This window comes from Stenella coeruleoalba (assembly GCF_951394435.1).
Source record: "Stenella coeruleoalba genome assembly, chromosome: 8".
Taxonomy (NCBI): domain Eukaryota; kingdom Metazoa; phylum Chordata; class Mammalia; order Artiodactyla; family Delphinidae; genus Stenella; species Stenella coeruleoalba.
The window spans coordinates 53,806,527-53,818,531 of NC_137154.1; the positions used below are offsets into that span (position 1 = coordinate 53,806,527).

The window sequence follows — 12,005 nt, forward strand, 5'->3', positions numbered from 1 at the left end:
ATGCTTGTTGAAGGAGACATTTAGTAGCTGTGTGACCATAAGCAAGTTATTTAACCTCTTGGTAATTCAGTTTTCCCATCTTAAAAATGGAGATAATAATATTACCAATTTCATAAGATTGAAAGAATTGTATGAGTTAATACATGTAAAATGTTTAGAACAATGCCCCACATATACTAAGTGCTAATTGATGTTAATTTTCATCATTACCATCATCATCATTATTCCACTATCCACTAACAAGGGCTTTTGTGTACTCTATCTAAATTTGAAGAATCAGTGGACCTACAGAATCTTAAACTCTAGGTTGGGTTGTAGAATCTTTGGTTTTGAAAAAGATGCAGAAATACTTCTGACTTAGTGAAGAGGTTGATTGATTGATTGATTCTGGGTGAATTTTAAACCTCGACACTAATCATTAGTCAGGAAAAATGATACCACTACCTTTTGTGGAGCCAAGCCAAGGGAAGTGAACAACTGTCTTTTCATATTTCAACCTCTGTTTGGATTCCTAGGATAAAATTTGCTCAAGAAATTGAGTAAAACTGATAATAATGTCTGCTTAGGGGTAGAGTTCAATTGCCTCAAACATTCCTTAGAGTGAAGAATGGTATAAATAAGTAAAATTAAAGTAGTGGCAGGTTTCTTGCAGTGTCCTCACATCTAGTATACTTTTTTTAACAGGAAGGATAGTAATATAACACACTGTCAGTGACACATGCAGTGATATATACAGCTCCCTTCTATCCCCCAGTACCTAGTCTCCCTCGTTTACTGCCTCAGTTTCCCTTGTTTGAAAGCCTTAGAACCTCTGGCCATGCAGGCAGTTAGGATAATTTTACAAAAGTTCAATGAATTCCATCCTTAATTATTCAGGAAAATCTGATTTTTGAAATAATGAGTACTTTTTACCTTTTTAGCTTAATTATAACATTAAGTTCTAAAAGTTAGTAGAAATACTAGTTTTCATTAGCAATACCAGATTTAAACTAATGAAAATAATGTTGATATTTATTTAAAAGGCATGGGACAGTTTTTCATAGTTTCAATTATGTTCATTATAAGATTCAGATTATGGAATAAAATGTGTAAAAATCTAAGTGTGTGTGAAATTCCTTGAATTCTGATTATTATTCATAATTTTGATCTTGCTTGCTTAAAATAAAGCCTCTCCTGTTCACTCAGGGCACTTTTTCTAATTTAAAAAGTTATATTTGAGTGTATATATTTGCTTCATTTTTAGCAATTGAGAACTCTTGTAGCAGTGTTTTCTTTTTTGTTTAGTATGTCTGGACCTAATAGCTCTTCAGAATGGTCCATTGAAGGTCGTCGATTGGTACCCCTGATGCCTCGGCTGGTTCCCCAAACTGCCTTCACTGTAACAGCTAATGCTGTTGCCAATGCAGCTATCCAGCACAATGCATCTCTTCCAGTGCCTGCAGAAACAGGAAGCAAGGAAGGTGAGTAGAGAAATAGTTCTGTGTGTAGAAATGACTTTTCTCAGATTCTTCAAGAAAAGTTGTCTTATTTTTCATCTGTTTTTGTCCAGTGTTTAAAAGTTGTGAAACATAATGAGCAACACTTGTTCTGAAACGAGAAACTGCCAAGTTTTTAGTCTCAGCCAAAATTAAATATCCCTTTTGTTCAAAGTGTGAATTATATTAATCACAAAATTGCAGAAAGCCTTCTTGGAATGAATTTTTTCATATGAGCGTGTCTTGTTAGAAGTGGATAAGAGGCCTTAACAGGTGACATGGAAAATTAATAAGATGATAGAAGTCATTTATCTGCTGAAGAAAGATGCTGAACTGATTCTTTAGAAAATAAAGCTCTGTTTTTGTCTTCTGGAATCAGTGGTATATGCTGCTTCTCTGTTCCAGTCAATGTGCTGAATCTGTTAGGGGTTACGTGGCCGATGGGGATGGCTTTCTTATTGTTATTTAATCTAATAATTGATACATGCTTTAAAAATCCTTGGAGTCTCCTGAGGTCACCAAGAGTAATATTAAATTTGAGAGCGCATGTTTGGGTTGACTTCAGTAGCTTAGTTTGGTGTTACATGAAAATGACCCTGAAAATAATGCAGTTGTCAGATTACTTTGCAGAATTGTCTTTTCTTGACTAGCAATGGGTTGTGGAGCAGAAGAGACATTCCTTTCATACGTGCCAGACTCTGTTTTACACGGAAGGAAGCTATATTTAGGGAGAGACAGTTATCAGTGTGCAAACTTGGCCTCCACTGAGTTCCTGTTTTCTTTGTTGCAGGAGAGCTATCTTTCTTCTCTTCCGACTTTTGTCTTTTCTGTTTACCACCTCTCTGGTTCACTGGAAAGAATATAGAATTTTCAATAGTCTAATCTATGTTTGAATCCTAGTTTGCCATTTCTTTGCTTTGTGACCTCCAGCAAGTCTTTTTAGCTTCTGTGAGCCTTGGGTTCCTCATCTTTAAAATGAGGATGTAGTGTTGTGAGAATTAGTGATAATATATGGAAAGGATTTAGCATAATGTATGGTACTCAGTAAATAGTGCCTATGAGCTACTTCTGCTTGTTGTTATTCAATAAATTGAAATATGATGTTGTCATTACCTTAGTTATTATTGCACTGCTTAGATGGCAAGTGACTAGTGAGTTGTTTATGATAAAAGAAACTTACCTTGTTTCTCTCCAGGAGCCAAGTTGGAAATTGCTATGGTTAGGGAAAAATTATCCATCACTCCATCACTGATGCTGCTATTAGTATTAAAAAAGAATACAAGTATATGCTTTTTGTCCAACTCCTGCCATGAAGGAAAAATGATTTTCATTTTTCTCAGTTTTAAACTTGGTTTCTTTGTAACTGTCCTCTTCTCCATTGTCAGTGTCACCTGTAGACAGCTGCGAAATACTTGGGGGAAACCTAGTTAAGTGATGATTTTCAGGAAAGCTTATTAATACGTTTTAACCTAGTACTGGCCTCTAACTTCTGATTATAAAAAAGTGTTAAAATTGGCCTGCAGAAAAAAAATAATTTTACTGTATGCATGGACAGTTTTGGTGAAAGTTAACAGCAGACTTTTTTATCGTTCCTTCAGTAGTGGTTTGCTATTCCTACACAAGTACCACGTCAACCCCAACCTCTACCCCTGTTCCAAGTGGCAGCATAGCAACGGTTAAGTCTCCAAGACCTGCCAGTCCTGCCTCCAATGTAGTTGTCTTGCCAAGTGGAAGTACTGTTTATGTCAAAAGTAAGTGATACTCTCGGTGTTATCAGGGCCATCTTGACTAAAAGCTGCAGCATAGGCTCTGATTAGATCTGCCTTCCTGATTAATTCATTGGTCCACTGGCTATTAGCAGTGGTTAGTTTTTGAAGGTTGTAAAGAATTCCTTTCTTTACATGTAACTAGGTATATATTGCTTTTTAATCAGTTCTGGGGGTTGAGAAATTACTTCTTTTTTGTTTTCTGTGGGGAATCTGCCTTGAACAGTGCTATACTCTAAGATTCACTTGCTTTGGTTTTCATGGAATAGAAGTGTGAATAGAAACTAAAGGAATGTGCTTATGTCATTTATGTAGTGTTTACTCCTATAATGTAATCTTTGTAGTGTTTTAAAAAATTATTTATGTACCATATCATTCAACTGTTAAATTCAGTGAAGCATTCTAGAGAGTCCTTTCATATTTCTAGTTGACTGTAATTTTTTGAAATTTATTTGCAATTTTTAACCCCTTTGATTCTACGCTGTGAAGCAGTTTAATGTCCAGTTCATTTTTGTTTTTTAATGTCTGTTATGTCAGTATTGATTTGCTTTTGGTATCAACTGGAGATCATTAATATTTGACTTTCATTTTTCTCAGTATAGTTATAAACTTGATTTCTTTGTAGCTTTTAGAGATGGACTTAGCTGTTTTAGACAAATGATTTTAGGTCATTTTCAGTCTTGCTTAGGGTTTAAAAATTGAGGGTATAAGGAGTTATGTTTTATTACCAATTCCATGAGTCATTTTTTAAATGTCTGCTTTATAGAGATTTCCTATGTATATTGCAAGGTTTTATGTTTCTCACTTGATTTTTTAAAAAAGTACAAAAACAGTTGAGGCTTTAGTGCATTAAGAAAAAACTAAGAATCTGGGAATATTAAGTTTATATCAGATTTCTGTGGATTTAGCCAAGATGATCTTTTAAAATAACCATAGAGGTCTATTTTTTAATTGTTTTTTTAAATGTTGAAAGTGAATTCCAAACATGAAGAAACCATTTCACACAATATATAGTTTGAAGTAACAGGAAGTTTATTGTTTCATTCTCAGAAGTCATACAGGCAACATTAGTTTGAGATATAATTATACATTCACCTAACTTCATATGTGCAAGACACTATACCAGGGAAACAAACCGATAAGACTTAGTCGTTGTCCTTTGGGAGCCCCTTAATAACAGGAGATGTGCAGACTGACAGCCACATTACCATGGGGTAAGTGATACAGAAGAGAATGTACAAAGTGCTTTATAAGCTCAGAGGAGACATGAATTCGCTTTGCTTAGAGGAGTAAGGGAAAGCTTCACCGAGGAGATGGCTTGCAGGATCATGATTGCTGGATGATGAAGAGGTCATTGAATGTATGTGGTGTTCCCCAAAGAACAGTAGTATATAGAGACTCCAGATGGATAGAATATGTGATAAGGTGGCTTTGGGGAATGGTGAGCAGTTTAGTGTGCCAGGATAAGGTGGGTGGAATAGGGTATTGTGTTCTTAGAAAGATATGGGACCTTGAATGATAAAGAAATGATTTTTGTGCCTCATCTTGTAGGGAGATAAAAACTACTAAAGGATTTGAGGCAGGGCATTGGCTTTATTAGATGTGTGAGATTTTTATAGCTGGTAGTAGGATGAAGGGTAGAATGGAAGTGGAGAGATTAGAAGCACGTACACCTTTTAGGAGGTTGTCGCTAAAATACAGGCAGAAGATAAGAAGGCCTGACATGGCCATAGGGTTAAAGAAAAAAGGGAAGGCATTCAGAGACAGCTTCCCTGAGGGAGGATTGATAGAACTTACTGTCTGATTGGGCATGAGGCAAAGGGAGAGGTCAAGGATGACTGATGATGCAATGATTTAAAAATAAAGTATAAAATACAAGGTTATATTGCTATAAATGTAGCAATATTGTCACTGCCTTACAGGTGTTAGCTGTTCAGATGAAGATGAAAAACCCAGAAAACGAAGGCGAACAAACTCTTCTAGCTCCTCCCCCGTTGTCCTAAAGGAAGTTCCAAAGGCTGTTGTTCCGGTCTCAAAGACGATCACTGTACCTGTGAGTGGCAGTCCTAAGATGAGCAACATCATGCAGAGCATTGCCAACTCCTTACCACCCCACATGTCTCCTGTGAAAATAACCTTCACCAAGCCATCAACACAGACAACAAACACAACAACACAGAAGGTACGTGGTGGAGGGAGTCTGTCTGCCAATTGCTGTTTTTATCTCTTTCAGTCAATATGATTCAGATTTAACAAACATGCACTGAGTGCTTACTATGTGCTTGGCATTATGGTGGGAATGTTCACATCTCTTTCTTTAATTCTGCACATAAAGCTTTGGGTTAGGTATTATTATTTCACTTTTTGTGTATATTTTTGTATATGAGGCTCAGAGATGCCAAATGACTTGCCTAATATGACACAGCTAGCAGATCTTCTAAGACTTTCATTATATTTTACCATTGTGATTCCATTTGGGAAATAATTAAAATATAAAGGATTCTTTCAGCCTGTATTTGGATAACTTTACCTTTAGGAACTTAGTTCTTATATTGCCAGACTAATGAAGTTGTCAGAGTTAAGTGTTTCATAGACGAAAGGAAGGATATGATTAAGTGAATAATTGTTATCTTCTTTTTAATTCTTAAATGCTATCATTAATTCATTTCTAAACTCTTCTGTCAGTATGTTCAAATCATCAGTATTCTGTCAATTTTGTTATTAGAGCCCTCTACTTGCCACACTGATCTGGATGCTGATGGTACCCTAGGCTTGTTATATACCTCTGTGTCCGAGATCTCCCTTCACTTTCATTCTGATCTTCCTCTTTCTTGGTTTATTTACTGATTTACTGGAGCATATCTTCCAGTAGCTTCTTGGTATATGGGTGGGATGGAAAGTAAAGTTTTTAAGACCTTGTATGGTAGACTGAAAATTTCTTTATTCTACCCTCCTACTGTTTTGATATAAGTTTAACTAGGTAAGTATTCTAGGTGAGAAGTCATTTTCCTTGAGAATTTTGAAGGTATTGCTTCATGGGCTGTTGGCTTCCAGTATTGCTTTTGAGAAGCCCAGTAATGCCATTCTAATTCCAGATCCTCTTTTTCTCTTGGAAGAAGTCAGAGTTCTGAAAGTTCAAGGTAATTTTCCTTGGTGTGGGTCTTTATTTTATCCATTGGGTTACATACTCAGTGGCCCCTGTTATTCTAGAATAACACTCATAGAATAACACTCATATCCTTCCATTCTGGGAAATTTCTTGAATTATTTCTTTGATTTTTCTCTGTCCTCTCTTTTTGGATCACCTGTTATTCTGGATGTTGAATGCCTAGATTCATCCTTTAATTTTTCAGTCTTTCTCACCCCCAATTTCCATTTGTTTGCTTTTTCTACTGTAGTATAGTAGTTAAAAGCCTGGATTTTAGAACTAGACTTCCTGAATTTGAATCCCATTTTATGCTACTTACTAGCTATGTGACTTTGGGAAAACTAAACTCTAGACCTAAGTTTTTCTCTTGTAAAATAGGGAAAATAATATATCTATTTTAAAGGGTTTTGGGGTGTAAATAAATGAGATAATAAATACAAACCAGTAGAACAGAGCCTAGCACATAGTAAATGCTCTGTAAGTATTATTTTCTTTATCTTTTAACTTTATCCTTCATTACTTCTCTGGAATTTTTCATTTTTGCTATCCTATTTTAAATTTCTAGTAACTCTGTCTGGTTTTCTGAAAGTTTCTTTCTTTCTTTTTTTTTAAAATAGCATCCTGCTCTTTCATAGTCACTATGTTCTCTTTTCTGATGATATTCATGATAATTTTTTTTGATGTTTTCTTCTTTCATGTTTTCTCTCTTACCTGTAAATTTCTTTTATTTTTTCATTTTATCTCTTCCATTTCAGTTTCCTTAAATGCTGGTTGTGGAAACGGACACTAAAAGCTGACAGAAGGCTCTGTGTGTAGGGTGGGACATGCTAACTTTCATTGTAGGTTGAGCTAGCTGGGCTGTTTTGTTGATGAACACCCGCCACCCCTTTACCTCCACCAGTTGTCATTCTCTTTAGGGCTTTTTCATGGACTGGACAGTTTCCTCAGAGAAGAATCTTCCAGTCTTTTGCCTACAGTAGTAAGCCTGTCTGCTAGTATTTTGGGAGTAAAGGCAAGGAGTGGGCTGGATAGTCTCATCATTCAGTATATAGACTTTACCTAACCTCTCTGTTTTCAGCATAGCACCTACCTTCCTCTGCCTGGTATCATCAGATTCCTTTGGATTCAATCTCTCCCTCAAGAGAATAAGTTTTAAATCTTCCTTGAAGATAAGGGAGGATAGCTGGGGATCTTAATGCTGCTTAAACAGATTTTCAACTAATTTACATCTTTTTAGTCCCACTTTTATCCCCACTTCAGAAGTATCTGGTGTTCTCAAATTACTGAGTCTTTCTGTGGTTCTCTGAAAGCTGTCTTGTTTTTTCTTCTGTTTGCTGTCTTAGGTTTCCACTTTCTTGAGTATGCTTGATCAGTTACTACTTGTCTGTTTGTTTTCCACTTTCCAGAAGTTGATAGCTATTGTCTCCTTTCCATTTTGACCTTATGGGTTTATGTGCCTCTTCTAAAAAATCCCTTCATACTGTTTTAGAGGGATTTTGGGGAAGGAGTAGAGATGAATTCTTATTTTCAATAGACGGTCTTTCCTACTTTTAAATCTTCAGGTTCATGATAATTTTCATTTAAAGAAACTCCTTGAGTTTCTTGGAAATATGTCATTATATAATATATAAAAAATTACAATTTTCTTAACAAACTAGAAATGACAGTGAGTTGATCTGTGTAATATAATTCTAGCTTCAGTCTTAGGACGAGGCATTATAGTTTAGTGTTAAAATCAAGTAAGAATTTTTGTAGTCAAAGAGGCCTGGATTAGAACCCCAGTTCTTCCAGTATGACCTGAGATAAATTAGTCTTTCTAAATCTGTTTACCCATCTGTGAGATGAGAGTAACGCCAATTTTATAAGGCTGTCGTGAGGATTAAATGGGATTGGGTATTTTAAAGTACAGCATAATGTATGTACTCAGAAAATGTTAGGTCCCTTCCCTTGCAGGTATTTTATGGAAAGCAGTGTTACCTAACTTTATGAACTTTCCAGTCTTCTTTGGTAGACCTATATGAAAATATTTTAATAGAAGGGGTAAACCTATAAGTGAAGTCAGTGAACTTTAAAAATAAAAATTAATTGCAGTGTTGAGAATGTGCTGTTCCAAATAATGAATTTATCAGTTCACTGAAGCTTACCCCTTAATATATAGAAATTGACTATTTTTGGTGGTTTCTTAAATGTTACACTGAACATAATTTTTGTATTTAATGGCTCCAAGGTAATCTTTCTGAATATCAATTTTTATATATTATTATAATATTGCTTTCTGGGCAAGCTGTATATTAGGTGTCTTCAGCCTGCTATACTCTAAGAATTTTTAAATCTACTTTTGTAATTTTTTACTACCTTCTTTGTTGGATCTATTTTATCAGTAATTCTTCTCTCTTCTCCCCCTTCTCATCTTCTCTTTTAATTTGATATTTGAGAAAATAATGCAGCAAAGTTATAGCTAAAAGAGTACCCATCTCAAATCCATGTCCTTTTATTTCCTTATTCTGTTTTGCTTATAACTAGTTGACATTATATTTATTTATTTCCCATTTCTCCCATAGAGTATAAATTACTGAAGGTAGAGACTTTGTCTTATTTATTACTATTCCGTAATGTTTAGAACAGTGCCTGACATGCAATAGGTGTTGACTAATATTTGTTGAATGAATGAATGAATAAATGAATAAGTATATCTGGTTCCAGTACTGGCTCTCCACCTCTCTTGAGCCTCAGCTTCCTTATAAAACAAAGATAATAATAGTGCTTACTAGATAATTAAATGAGATGATTCATGGAAAGTGCTTAACATAGTGCTTATGATGAGTGTTCAGTAAATGTCACCTAACATTATTAACTTTCCAATCTTCTTAGTTGACCTATGTAAAAATACTTGTAGTGGATGGGGGCTCACCTGTAAGTGAAATTGATGAACTTTTTTTTTTGATTCACTGACGTTACCATATTTTAATTTTTTCTTTTCTTCTGAATTGTCAGTTGAGAGTGGATGGTTGAGATTGTCAGACTTGTAATGCTCATAAGAGGACATATTTATCTCCAAAGTCATATATGAGTCATACCATGAGATTCCAGGCTCAGAACCTTAGATTTGTCCTACTGTGTTTAAAAAATAAACATTTAAAACAAATTAAATTAAAAATAAGACTCATTCAGGGCTTCCCTGGTGGCGCAGTGGTTGAGAGTCCACCTGCCGATGCAGGGGACACGGGTTCGTGCCCCGGTCCGGGAAGATCCCACATGCCGCGGAGCGGCTGGGCCCGTGAGCCATGGCCGCTGAGCCTGCGCATCCGGAGCCTGTGCTCCACAACGGGAGAGGCCACAACAGTGAGAGGCCCGCATACCGCAAAAAAAAAAAAAAAAAAGACTCATTCATTCCACAAATATTTGCTAAGTATCTATTATGTTCTAGATGTAAAACTGTACTCTTACTTCATGTGTACTCAGTGCCATTACTTTTGTTATTTCTTGGACAAACTGAGTGTGGGTAGGACTAATAGATATTCTTTGGGATTTTTTTTGTGTTTTTTGTTTTCCTTTTGCTGGATAATTGGATTTTTTTTGAAATCTCTGTAAGGCTGTTGCCATTATACATTCACCTTGGATTTCTCACAAATCATATGGAAGTCAACTTAGGAAATTACTTTAGTTAAAGTTACTTTTACATTAAGTATAATTACTTATGAATTTGTGGACTTGATTCAAATTCAAGTAGGTCATATATTTTCAGGGTAGACAAATTTCCACCTGTGTTAATGTGGTGCCTTCATTTTGAGTATAACATTGGTACAACACTTATATAAACAAAGCAACAGAATATAGCTTTATGCTTTCACATGCTTGATTGATATTTTTCATTTTATCCTTAGGGTGCAAGTCCCAGCACTCTTAAGGAGTTTTTGTGAGTGCTAGAAGGTCAGTAATTTGAATTATGGCCTGAATAAACACTGTTTGGTTCACTTGGTTTCAAAATCCCTTTGTTTCCCTTGTTGTAACATGTAACTAAAGTGCAAGTAAATTTTCTTCAAGGTGGATCTCTAATTTTGGATAACCCCTTTTCAGATCAGAAATTAGTTTGTAGACTGAAATCTCAAAATATGTTTTATCATTTGTACCTGTAACCTAAAACATGCTCTCAAAGACTCTAGATTTATTTTGCTGAAGTTATTGTCTTAATGTTAGAAGTCTACATGCATACTCTAGTTCTAAAATTGCAAATGTTTGACCCAAGTGTGAATGCTTCCCCTTCCCTACCCATGACAGAGATTGTTTATTAACTGTGGCCTACTTTCCTGCCAAGCCTTGGTGAATCCTCAGCTGTGTCACAGAGTCCTTATAAAAACTGTACTCTAGGAAGGCACTACTATTAGTTCAGAATTGGCAAATATGAAACCTACTTGCTATTACTACTCTTAATTGGCTTGGCTGTGCTAGTAACTGTGAGCTCTTTGGATTCTCAAGGGTATCAGAATTTGGGAAAAATATATAAAATTTTTTAATGAAACAAAAATAGAGTACATTAAAATAAATTTCCAGTTTGATTTGATCTATAACACCTTTACTGATATCCTTCTAACATTTATTAAGTAGTAATAACAAGATACTAATAAGTACCATTTGTGAACTGCCAAATATTGACCACCTGCTATGTGCCTAGCACTATGTTAGATGCTTCACATCATTATCTCATTTAATCCTTATAATGATTTGCAAGGTAGGTATTATTATCCCTATTTTATAGATGAAAATTGGAACCCAGAGATTTTAACATGTCCAGGGCCCTGCCATTTGTTAGTGGCAGAGGCAGGATTCAGCTCAGGTTCATTTGACTCTTAACTTCTGGTCTTTTTGCCATATTAGTCTACTTCTCGGTTTATATGATGGCTGATGGTTGTGTTTGTAATAGTGCTATATATGTGTTTACTGGTTGAGTCTATGTAGAAGTATGCTGGTCAACTCTATAGAGGTGTTTGCTGGTCAAGACTTGTATGTCTCTCTTGACTCCTCAGATAATCAACAAACTCCTTAAAGTAATGGACACATACTTAGAATTCTCTAACACTGAAATATATAATTATGATGATATAATCAAAGCTTCTTTGAGATGTCAATACTGAGTACAGACATACTCAGTAAGTTTGACTGACTGATTTAATTTCAGAACTTCTTTAGGACTGGTACAAAAATGCAAAAGAATTTCCCCCTTAAATTGTTTGGATTTTTCAAAACAATTTTCTCTCCTAGGTAGGTGAAAATAATTTTGGTGAAAGAGGAAGAAGACACTCTGTGTTGTTTGGGGGTATCATTAAACTACCATTATACTTGCCCAGAATAAAACTGATACTACAGATTTATAAGTAATTTTTGTGTTCTCAGCTGTAAAATGGGGATAATAATAGTATCTCTGTCATAGGATTGTTGGGAGATTTAAATAGGCCAATGTGTATTAGCTCTAGGAGCTAATCTTGTTTCTGTTCTTTTCCTCAACCCTGCCATTTCCATACATCAAGTCCTGTTGACTCTACCTCTTAAGATAATCTGAATCTGATCACTTCTCTTTATTTTGACTACTAACACCCCAGTCCAACCAGCCTCTACCAT

The 12,005-nt window shown here is 35.4% G+C and overlaps 1 protein-coding gene across 10 annotated transcripts in view; it reads left to right on the forward strand.

Moving 5' to 3' along the window:
- EMSY (EMSY transcriptional repressor, BRCA2 interacting) overlaps positions 1–12,005 on the forward strand; it is an 81,393-nt gene that overhangs the window by 12,536 nt on the left and 56,852 nt on the right. For all 10 annotated transcript variants that reach the window (XM_079928436.1, XM_079928438.1, XM_079928439.1 and 7 more), the window contains 3 exons: positions 1,285–1,460; positions 3,074–3,226; positions 5,164–5,423. In XM_079928436.1, the coding sequence (XP_079784562.1) occupies positions 1,285–1,460; positions 3,074–3,226; positions 5,164–5,423 (589 nt within the window). The remainder of the gene's footprint in view (positions 1–1,284; positions 1,461–3,073; positions 3,227–5,163; positions 5,424–12,005) is intronic.